Genomic DNA, 11217 nt, shown 5'->3' on the forward strand with positions numbered 1-11217 from the left:
AACCCCACCGTGCCCATCACCCCGGCCTCGGGCTCCCCTCGGGGGGGTGAAAATCGTCCTTGTGGGATTGTCCCAGCTCATCCATGAGCTGTGCGAGCATACTGGGCTGCACTGGGTTATACTGGGCTGCACTGGGCTGTACGGTGCTGTACTGGGCTACATTGGGCTGTACAGGGCTGTACTGGGCTGTTCGGGACTCTACTGGACTATATAAAACTATACTGGGCTGTACTGGTCTACACTAGGCCGTAGTGGTCTATACTGGGCTGTACTGGGGGGTACTGGGGCCCCGGCCAGCCCCTTTGGTGTAATTCAACGTCCTCCCGGTGCCGCTGGCTGCTGACGCCCGCGCTGCTGCTGGGGGGATGCCGCGGGTGCCGTCCCCCCCACCTCCTTGGTGACCCCTGGGGCTGCCGGCCCCTCTGGGGGTCCAGGGGAGCAGGGATGGGCAGGGCAGGGGGGAACGGGCAGGGGATGGGGGTACAGGCAGGGGATGGGGGTACAGGCAGGGGATGGAGGTGCGGGCAGGGGATGGAGGTGTGGGCAGGGGATGGGGGTACAGGCAGGGGATGGAGGTGTGGGCAGGGGATGGGGGTACAGGCAGGGGATGGGGGTACAGGCAGGGGATGGGGGTGTGGGCAGGGGATGGGGGTACAGGCAGGGGATGGGGGTACAGGCAGGGGATGGAGGTGCGGGCAGGGGATGGCTTTGTGGGCAGGGGATGGGGGTACAGGCAGGGGATGGGGGTACAGGCAGGGGATGGAGGTGCGGGCAGGGGATGGCTTTGTGGGCAGGGGATGGGGGTACAGGCAGGGGATGGCGGTGTGGGCAGGGGATGGGGGGTACAGGCAGGGGATGGGGGTACAGGCAGGGGATGGGGGTGTGGGCAGGGCATGGGGGTACAGGCAGGGGATGGGGGTACAGGCAGGGGATGGGAGTACGGGCAGGGGATGGGAGTACGGGCAGGGGATGGGGGTGCAGGCAGGGGATAGGGGATGCAGGCAGGGGATGGGGGTGCAGGCAGGGGATGGGGGTGTGCGCAGGGGATGGGGGTACAGGCAGGGGATGGGGGTACAGGCAGGGGATGGGGGTGCAGGCAGGGGATGGGGGTGTGCGCAGGGGATGGGGGTACAGGCAGGGGATGGGGGTGCGGCAGAGGATGGGGGTGCGGGCAGGGGATGGGGGTACAGGCAGGGGATGGGGGTGCAGGCAGGGGATTGGCGCAGGGGCTGGAGCGGGGATCGGGGGGACGGGGGGGGCTGGGGGGGTGCCAGATGGGGGAGGGGCTCTAGGGACAAGGCCAGGGTGGGGGAGGCCTTGGGGGGGCCGCAGCGGGGCCAGGGGCTGCCGCCCCCCACCCCGGCACCGAGCGGCCGGAGCCAGCGGGAGCGTGGCAGCGCCTGGCGCTCGCCGGCACCGTCGCTCACGCCGCGCCACGTCACGGGCCTGCGCCACGCCGCGCCACGCCACGCCACACCAACGCCACGCCACGCCAACGCCACGCCAACGCCACGCCAACGCCACGGCGGCGGCACCTGTGGCACGACGCGTGCTTGCGTGCACGATGCCCACGTAATACATGTAACTACCCGCACATGCGATGCACGCCTGCGTGCACGTGGTGCACGCGTGCGCGCCCCACGCCTGCGCGCACGATAGACGCACCTGCGCGCACACGCAACGCACACGCAACGCACACGCAACGCACACGCAACGCATGCCTGCGCGCACACGCAGCACACGCCGCGCACACGCCGCGCCCCCCACGCGTGGCTACAGCTTGCCCCCACGGCCCCCCCCCCCAGCCCCGCTGCAGCCGGGGCCGTGACCGTCCCCTGCCCTGTCCCCCCGTGGGTGCGTGGGCCGCCCCCGCGGGCGGGGAGGGGGACACGGGGGGCGGGGGACAGCTGGTGCCGGTCTGTCGCTGCACCCACGCAGGACCGGAGCGTCCCCCGCGGCACAGCTGCTGCTGGCTCCGGGCTGCAACGGAGCACGGGGGGCCCGATCCGGGCACGGGGGGCGGGGGGGGGGCTCCCGTGCAGCGCCGAGCACCGGGCGGGGGAGGACGGAGCCTCGGGAGGGCTCGGCCGGGGGCGGGGGGAGGAGCAGCCCCGCGGTACCGGCGCCGTCCTCGCCTCCGTGCGCGGCAGCGGAGGAGCTGCCTTCCTCCCCATCCTCCTCTTCCTCCCCATCCTCCTCTTCCTCCCCATCCTCCTCTTCATCCTCCCTCCTCCTCTTCCCATCCTGCTCACCCTCCTCTTCCTCGCCATCCTCCTCTTCCTCCCCATCCTCCTCTTCCTCGCCATCCTCCTCTTCCTCCCCATCCTCCTCTTCCTCGCCATCCTCCTCTTCCTCCCCGTCCCCCCCCCCCGGCAGCGGAGCCGGGACCCGATGGGACCCCCCGGCCCGGCCGCGCGGCTGCTGCCCCCGCTCATCCTGGCGCTCGCAGGTGGGGGGGGCCGGGGGGGCCGGGGGGCACCCGGGGGGCGGGGGGGGTGGGTCCCTCCGGCATGGCGGGGGGGGTGGGCCCCTGGGCCCCATCGTGCTGGGAAGCGGGGGGGTGGTCTCCGGGGAGACCCCAGACACCCTTAGTTACAGGGGGTGGGGGTGCCCCTGGGGACCCCCAGACGCCAGGGACCCCTAACTAGGGGGACGGACGGACCCTGGGGAGCCCAGACCCCAGGGACCCTTAATTATGGGGAGCGGGACGGGGGGCGACCCCCAGGGACCCTCAATGCCAGGGTGGGGGCACCCCCTGGACCCCCGATGCCCGGGCCCTTGTTTTCGGGGGGTGCGGACCCCAAGGACCCTCACCGCTGGGGGGAGGACAGGGGGACCCCCGGGAGCCGGACGCCCGGGTCCCCACCCGGGAGCGGGGGGTCTCAGCGCGCCAGGGTGGGCCCCGGGGGTCCCAGCCAGGGGGGTGCCGGGGCTGAGCCGGCGGGGGCTGCCCGCGGTGGGGGCTCTCGCAGGGGCCGCCCGCGGCGCGTTCACGGTGGGGGCCTGGCCGCGCGTGGCCGTGGTGCCTTTCGGGGGCTCGGTGGCCATCAACTGCAGCCGCAGCGCCTGCCCGGGGGGCGACGCCGCGCTGGGGCTGGAGACCCCCCTGGCCGTGGGTGCGGAGGCCGGCGGGCGCCGCTGGCAAAGCTTCCGGCTCCTCAACGTCTCTCAGTGGAGCCCCGGCACCGCCACGTGCTACGGGCGCTGCGGTGACGCCCGAGCCAACGCCAGTGCCGGCATCCTTGTCTACCGTGAGTGCCGGGGGTCGGGGGCGGCCGGGCGGCGCGGGGGGCCGCGGTTGACGGCTTGGTGGTCGCCCCTTCCCAGGGTTGCCGGAGCGGGTGGTGCTGGAGCCGGTGCCGGCCGTGGCGGTGGGCGAGAGCCGGAACCTGACGTGCCGGGTGGTGGAGGTGGCTCCGGTGGGGAATCTGACGGTGACGTTGCGCCGAGGCGCCGAAACGCTGCGGACGGAGAGTTTCGGTGCCGCCGAGGGCAGCGCCAGCGTGGCCGTCAGTCACCTTCTGACCGCCGGCCCCGGGGACCACGGGCAGGACATCACCTGCCATGCCGAGCTGTCCCTGCGGCCCCACGGGCCCCTCTTCGCCCGCGCCGCCGTCCCCGTCAAGCTGTCAGTTTTCGGTGAGTCCTCGCCGCGTGGCGCATGCTCCTGTCCGGAGGGAAGGAGCCGGGGCAGCTCCGCATCCTCACCGGAGCCCGGCGAGGGTCCGGCCTCTGGGGTCCTCTCCCCGGCGCTGGGGCGCAGCCAGGGACAAGGCACAGCCCCGGTGACGCCGCATCCCTGCAGCTCTCCCCGAGCCGCCCCAGCTCCAGGCTCCTGCCCACCTCGAAGCCGGCAACACCGCCAACGCCAGCTGCCGGATCGCCGGTGCCTTCCCTGCTGGGGACGTCCGCTTTGCCGTCACCCTGGCAGAGCAGAGCCTAAACTTCACCGTGACGGCAGCCGGGGACGTGCTGACCGCCATCGCCGCGCTCTCACCCAGCAGCCCGGGGCACCAGGAGCTGACCTGCACCGCGGCGATAGCGACGGTGGCACGGACAGCACGGAGGCAGCTCCACGTCTACCGTAAGGCACGAGGCGCAGCAGGGTGATAACCGGAGCCCATCCCCAAATCCCAGTGGACCCACGGCACCTTCCCGCAGGCTTCCCGGCACCCATCCTGGAGCTGAGCCCGGCGTCGGTGCCGGCGGGCAGTGAGGTGATGGTGGCATGCCGCGCCGGTGTCGCCGAACCCCCCAGCGTCCGGCTGCAGCTCCGCGATGCCGACGGGGGGGTCCTGGCCGAGGGGCCGCAGGCCCGGCTGGAGCTGCGGTTGGTGGCCCGGCGGGAGGATGATGGGCGGCAATTCGGGTGCCGGGCCAGCCTGGCCATTGGTGACGGCACGGTGGCGAAGGACGTGGACACCCAGCTCACCGTGCTCTGTGAGTGCCACGCCGGAGGGGCCTGGCCGTGCCCGTGGCAGCCGGCACGGGCTGGTCCCGGCATTCCCGCTGCGTCCCTCCGTCTTTTCCAGATATGCCCGAAATGGCGGCGAGCGACTGCCCCAGCAACCGCACGTGGCTGCGGGGGACACAAGAAGCGCTGTCCTGCCGTGCCGCCGGCAACCCCGCACCCACCGTCGTCTGCGGCAGGAACGGCGTCACCGTCAGCACCGGGGAGCCAGAGCTGGTCACCCGTTCCCGAGCCGGCACCTACCTCTGCAACGCCACCAACAGCCTGGGGACGCGGAACCGGCTTGTCACCGTCCGCGTGGAGTGTGAGTGGTGCCGGCACCTCCCGCCGCGGCCGTGCCGGTGGCAACCAGGTGAACCAGGACCCCTCTTTTCTCCCCCAAGACGAGCCCACCCTGACGGAAAGGGGCTGCCCCGCGCACCGCACCTGGGTGGAGGGGGAGCGGCGGGAGCTCGTGTGCCGCGCTGACGGGGACCCCCCACCCAGCACCCGCTGCGCCCGCGATGGGGGTCCCCCCCGCGCCCGGGGGAGCCGGGCCGTCAGCCGGGCTGATGCCGGCCGCTACGTCTGCCGGGCCACCAACAAGCACGGCTCGGCCGTCCGCAGCGTCGTCGTCACCGTCGAGTGTGAGTGCCGGGGGTGCCAGGGACGGGACAGGGTTCTGGCGGTGCCGGGGATGCCATGGCTGCGCCGGGGAGCCTGTAGCTGTGCCAGGGCTGCCATGGCTGTGATGCCGTATCTGTGCCGGGCATGGCAGAGCCGTGCCAGGGATGCCATGACCGTACTGGGGATGCCATGACTGTACCGGGGATGCCAGAGCCACGCCAGGGACGCCACGGCTGTGCTGGGGATGCCGTGCCCGTGCCCGCCCGGCTGCCTTTGGGCCGGTCCCATCGGCGCAGGGCGGGGAGCGGGGGGCACCCAGCCCCCCTCACCGTGTCCCTCCCGGCTTGCAGACGAGCCGAGCATCGGCGAGACGGGCTGCCCGGCGCGGCGGCTCTGGGTGGAGGGGACGCCGGCGGAGCTGGCCTGTGCTGCCAGCGGGAACCCCCCACCCCGTGTCGCCTGCGCCAAGCTGGGGGACGGCCAGGACCCCCCTCCGGCGAGCCCCAACGTCACCCGCGCCCACGCCGGCACCTACCAGTGCCGGGCCACCAACACCCACGGCTCTGCCCTCCGCAACGTCACCGTCGCCGTCGAGTGTGAGTGCGGCGAGTGGCTTTTGGGGGTGGAAAAGGGGGTTTTGGTTATTTTTTTCCAAGGCCGGGTGGCCCCTTTGGCTGACGGACGGTGCCGTCCCGGTGCAGACAGCCCCGCCGCGGTCAGCCTGCGCGTGCTGCCCTCCGCCAACGTCTCGCGAGGCGCCAGCTTCAGCGTGGAGTGCCGCGCCGAGGGGCTGCCCACCCCCACCTACGGCTGGGCGCTGCCGCCAGCCCCCAACCTCCGCTTCGCCGCCGATAACCGCTCGGTAGCCGTAGCCGGTGCCGCCGCCGCCAACCGAGGGCTTTATACCTGCACCGCAACCAACAGGCACGGCCGCCAGGCTGGCAGCGTGATGGTCCGGGTGGACGGTGAGATGGGGTGCACCGGTTAAGGGGGGGGGTCTTCATCACCGCCGCGGCATCACCGGCACCTTCCCACCCCGCAGAGAGTTGGCTGGCGCTGCTGGCCGCGCTGGGCTCCTTGGGTGCTGTCACCGCGGTGGGTTTGGCGGCCGCTGGCGGGTATTACCTGAAGTCGACGGCGTGCAAGAAGGGGGAATACAACGTGCGGGACGCCGAGGGCTCCTCCGAAGCCGCCTGCCTGCACCGGCAACGGCGCGACCGCGGGGAGGTTTACGGCATCCAGCTCACCCAGCCGTAACCGGGAATGTCCCGAGGGGGGTGGAGGTTTGGGGGTCCCCGGGTACTCCCCGCCCCGGCCACAGCGGGGCTTTGGGGGAATTTGGGGGGTTTTTTGGTGTTTTTTAACAATTGTAGTGCCGTGCCGAGGGCGGCACAGCCATAACTCAGGGGGGGGATGCTCGGGGGGGCCGCGGCCGCCAGCCCGGCTCTTCCCAGGGGATAAAGCGACACCCAATAAATAATTCCATTTTAGTGGGAGGGAGGAAGATGATGACTCCGGCTGCGGCGGGAGGGGGACCCCACGGTGAGCCCTGCGCCGAGCGCCCCGCTGCTGGCTCCGGGGGGGGACGACCCAGGCGCCCGGGGTCCCTTGGGGTGTCCCCCCCCCGGCACTAAGGGTCCCTGGTGTCTTGGCTCTGGATCCCTCTGGAAAATCCGCCGCCCACCCTGGGAATCCCTCGCCTTCCTGCCCGCTTTCCTGCCTGCGCGGCCGCCCTTCCTGCCCGCGCTCGTGCCGGCTCGCGCCTGCCGGCCCCGACCCACGGCTGGGACGGGGGGACCCCCCGCCCGGTCTCGTTGTCCCCAAACCCTATCCCACGTCCCCAGCCCGCAGCCAGGACCCCATCCTCACCCCCACAGCTCCCTGCCGGGGCCGCCAAGCCGCCGGTGTCGGCACCAAGACCCGGCCAAGCACCCGCTCCCCCAGAGTCCCCCCCAGCGCCACAACCGTCACCCCGTGCCCTCCCGGCGCAGGTGACACCGGGACACGCCAACCTGCCATCAGCGCCGGGACGTTTAATCGCTCCCAAGGGACCAGCCAGGCCCCTGCCACCCCCCGCCACCGTCACCGCTGCCACCACCGTCCCCTCGCCGCTGCCGCGGTCCTCGCCGTCACCGCCTGCCACCGCCAACCAGGTGACGCCGTGCCCCACAGTGGGGACACCGGGGGTGGGGGGTCCCACTCTTGCCGGGGATGTTCCAGCACCGCCGGCACCGCACCCGGTATTTCTTGTACCTGGGGGAAAACCTGGGGTGAAGCGGGCGACGGGGGGGTCCCCGGCGGGGTGTCCCCGGGGGGGGGTCCCTGTCCCCTACCTGATGCCGCAGGCGTTGCAGAGGGGGGTCCCGTTCTCGGCCGCCCGCCAAAGCGGGGTCCGGCGCGTCTTGCAGGAGGCACAGCGCTTGCTGCCTGCGAGGGACACGCGGCTGCACCCCAAACCCCAGCGGTGTTGGGGGGGGGGGGCGGGCACACATGACACCCCCAGACACCCCCCCCCCCCCCTCTGTCTTACCCTGGGTGAGGGGAGCGTCGTCCTCCGAGCTGCTGCCCACCCCAGGGGGCCTGGCCGGGGGGCTGCTGCCCCGGCTGGGATCCCTGCGGGAAAGGGGAGTCAGGGGGAGCCCCGGGGCCCCCCCGGCATGGGGATCCCCCCCCCAGGGGCTGCCGGGTCCCCAGGGGCCGCCGCCGGGGAGGGGAGAAGCAGGGGGGCCTCATCGGGTGGGGAAGGGGCTGCAGGGAGGGAAGGTGCTGCCGGACAGACGGACGGGGCAGCTCGTGGTCCAGGGATGCGCGGAGGCGCAGACAGTGCAGCCGGACAGACGGACAATACAGCCCGAGTTCCCCAAGTTCCAGGCGTGCCTGGAGGTGCAGACAGACGGACGGAGCAGCCCAGGGATGTGTCTGGACAGACGGACGGTGCGAGCCAAGGTCTGGGGGTGCCCAAATGTACATCCAGACAGACGGACGGTGCAGCCCGTGGTTGGGGGACGCATCCAGACAGACGGACAGCGCGGCCTGGGGTGCCCAGGGGTGCACCCGGACAGATGGACGAGGCAGCCGTGGCGGTGCCGGTACCTGCTGCCATGGGCGGTGATGAGGAGGCGGCAGCTCTCGGTGCTGCCGGTGGGGAGGCCCAGGCGCATGCGAAGGGTCACCCCACGGAAAGTGGGGTCCCAGGGCTCGGCGCCGCGCTGGGGGGCTGCCTGCTTGCGCCGCCGCCCGGTGCCGGTACCGGTACCACCGGCCAGGTGCCGGCACTGGAGGCTGATCAGGCTGAGGGCATCCGGGCCGCTGGTGGGAGCCGGGGGGGGCCCGGGGTGCTCTGGGGGGGCAGCGGGAGGCGCCGGGGGGGGCTCGGGGGGGGCCAGCAGCCGCGCGGTCTCCTGCAGGAAGGTAAGACCCTCCCCGGGAGGCGCCGGGGGGCTCCAGGGTCCCGGGGGGGGCTCTGGGCCCCCGTTCCTGCCCGGGGGCTGCCGTTAGAGCACGGGGGGGTTGGGATGGGGACCCCCCCCCTCCTCCCCAAAGGAGCTGCACGGGGCCACCCTGCTCCCCCCGGGCTGAGCCATCCCTGGCCCCGGTACCCCCCGCGGTGGGACCATCCCGGCCCCGGTGCCCCCCCGGTGGGACCATCCCGGCCCCGGCCCCCACGCCAGTGGGACCATCCCAGCCCCGGTGCCCCCCGCGGTGGGACCATCCCGGCCCCGGTGCCCCCCCGGCCGGCCCACCCCCGGCTCCCCCCGGGCAGGAGCGGGGTCCCGGTGCCCCCGGTTCCCACCTGCGGGCGCGGGGGCCGCCGGTCGCGCCCCCCCCGGGGCTGGGGGGCGGCAGGAGGGGCCGGCAGGGCTCGGGCTCGAGGCAGAGCAGCCGCTGGAGCAGCGAGAAGTCGGGGGGCTGCCCCTCCAGGAAGAGCTGCTCCGCCATCACCGGCCCCGGCCCCCGCCCGGCCCGGCCCTAAACCGGCCACAGCTGCGCGGGGGCGGGGGCAGCGACCCCGCGGACGGGACCCCCAGGGCGGGGCAGGGACCCCCCAGAGTGCAGCAGGACCCTATACGGGGGCAGGACCCCCCCGCACGGTGAGGCAAGACCCCATATGGGGCAAGGGACCCCCAGGCTGGGGCAGGGCCCGTTTATGGGGTACAGACCCTCCCAGGAGGGGCAGCACTGGGGGGTCGTGCCCCACATGCTCTCCGAGCCCCACCCCCACCAAGGACCCGGCTGAGGGGCTGATCCCAAAGGGTGCCCCCAAATCCCCTCCCCAAACTCCACAGCTTGACCCCTCCCCACGTGGGGTGGGTGTGTGGGGCCCCGAACCCCCCTCCGAGGGACCCCAAGCACCGCTCAGATGAGATTTATTATTAACGAACCGCAACACTCGTTATCCCAAATCCAGAGTCTCTGGGGTGGGGAGGGGGGCAGGCAGAGCCCAGTGTCGGACCCCCCCACCCCGGGATCGGGCCCCCACCCCAGGATCGGCCCCCCCGGCGCTGCCATCACCAGCTCCGGCGTCTCCTTCCTGCTCGGGGAGGAGGTCCCTGCCGCCCCGAGGGGCCACATCCTGCTTTGGGGGGCATTTTTCCCACTGGGGGGGGTGTGTATCACGCCTGGGGGGGGGGGTGTCCCCCCCCCGCCGTCAGTGGGGTTTGGGGACGTGCCCGTCCACGTAGAAGTTGCGGGTGACCCTGGGGAGGTAGAATCGGGCCCCCTCCAGCGCCGGCGTCAGCAGGATCTGGCAGCCCAGGCGCGAGTTCTCCTGCAGCAGCGGCGCCTGGTCCAGCAGGTCCTCTTCCCTGGGGGGGGGTACGGGGGGGGCTGTGGGGGGCCCCCCCGAGGCCGTGGTGGAGGTGGGGAGGGGTGCGGGGGGGCCGTGGTGAGGAGAGTGGGAGGCTCAAGAGGCTTGTGGGGGTGGTCATGGTCATGGGGGGGGTGGTTGGGAGGCTGGGGGGGGATTTGGGGGGTACGGGGGGGGGTCAGGGGTCTTGGGGTGGTGCGGTGAGGGGGTCCCTAGGGGGGCTGTGGTGTCTTGGGGGGGGTCAAAGGGGTCCCTGGGGCGGGCCTCAAAGGGTTTTGTTGGGGTCCAAGGGGTGTGTCAGGAGCTCATAGCGGGGGTGCTGGGGGGGGTCCGGGAGGTGTCAGGGTTCCCTGGGGGGGCCGGGGGGGGAATTAGGGGTCCCCCGTGGTGTGCTGGGTCCTGGGAGGGGGTCGGGGTCCCCGGGGGGGGGGGGATCAGGAGTCTCGTGGGGAGGGGCTGGGGTGGGCGCCCGGAGGACAGCGGGGATCCGCGGGGGGGCCCACGCGAGGTCACGGCGGGGGGGCCGTTACCGCTCGTCGGGGGCCGGGAGCCGGTCGAGGTGGGGAGCGCTGACGTAGACGTGGCAGGTGGAACAGGCCAGCGAGGCCTCGCAGGCGCCTGCGGGACCGCGCGCTCAGCACCGGGACCCCCCCGGCACCGGGACCCGCCCCCGTGTCCCGGTCCCCGCCCCGGTGCCAGTACCGACCCTCCAGCTCCAGCCCGTGCCGCTGCGCCAGGTGCAGCACGTTGTCCCCGACGCGGCCTCGCACCGGGACGTGACGCCCCGCCCGGTCCACGAAAACGACGTTTACCCTGGGGGAAGACGGGACACGACACCGGGAGTCAGCACCGGAACCGCCCGTCCCGGTGCCGGTGCCGCCTTCCCGGTACCCACACGGCGGCCTCCGGCTCCTCCGCCGCGGCCCCGCCGCCGGCGGCGCCGCTCAAGCCCCGCGCCGCTCCCCGCAACAGCCGCCGCGTCACGGACGTCACGGAGCCGCCGCCGGCCGCCGCCATGGAGGCCGCCATGACGGGCGGCACGTGACCAATGCCACGTGACCAACGCCGCGGGCGGGCGGGGCCAAGGGGGAACCGCGCTGGTCCCAGTGCCCGCCCCAGCGCTGGTAATTAAACCTCCTCGTTAAACCTCGGCGCGGGGCGGGAGGGGGGGGGGGGCACTTGGATGAGGAGGGGAGACTGAGGGGACCTCTGTAATGTGGGGGGCTTTTTGCAAGGGGAGGGGGCACAGGGAACACCCCGCCATGGAGGGAGGACCCCACGCATGGAAGAAGGGCACAGCACCCCAGACGGAGGGGACCCAACACCCAAACCC

At 73.1% G+C, this 11217-nt stretch overlaps 2 protein-coding genes across 2 annotated transcripts; one reads left to right on the forward strand and one right to left on the reverse strand.

The window, feature by feature from the left end:
- Positions 1 to 2391: 2391 nt before the first annotated feature.
- Positions 2392 to 6334, forward strand: LOC309414793 (intercellular adhesion molecule 5-like; the record flags this gene model as incomplete). Its single annotated transcript, XM_082012167.1, has 10 exons — positions 2392 to 2449; positions 2973 to 3251; positions 3328 to 3639; positions 3806 to 4084; positions 4162 to 4440; positions 4533 to 4775; positions 4855 to 5097; positions 5428 to 5673; positions 5779 to 6042; positions 6120 to 6334. The coding sequence occupies 10 exons, from the start codon at positions 2392 to 2394 to the stop codon at positions 6332 to 6334; spliced, it is 2418 nt and encodes an 805-aa protein (XP_081868293.1).
- A 3391-nt stretch (positions 6335 to 9725) lies between these two features.
- Positions 9726 to 10913, reverse strand: FDX2 (ferredoxin 2; the record flags this gene model as incomplete). The annotated part of the gene is made up of 4 exons (XM_082012129.1): positions 9726 to 9882; positions 10415 to 10502; positions 10591 to 10697; positions 10780 to 10913. 4 exons carry the CDS (start codon positions 10911 to 10913, stop codon positions 9726 to 9728), a joined length of 486 nt encoding a protein of 161 aa, XP_081868255.1.
- Positions 10914 to 11217: the final 304 nt, after the last annotated feature.

This window comes from Phaethon aethereus (genome assembly GCF_964289735.1).
Source record: "Phaethon aethereus genome assembly, chromosome: 32".
In the NCBI taxonomy this organism is placed as follows: Eukaryota; Metazoa; Chordata; class Aves; order Phaethontiformes; family Phaethontidae; genus Phaethon; species Phaethon aethereus.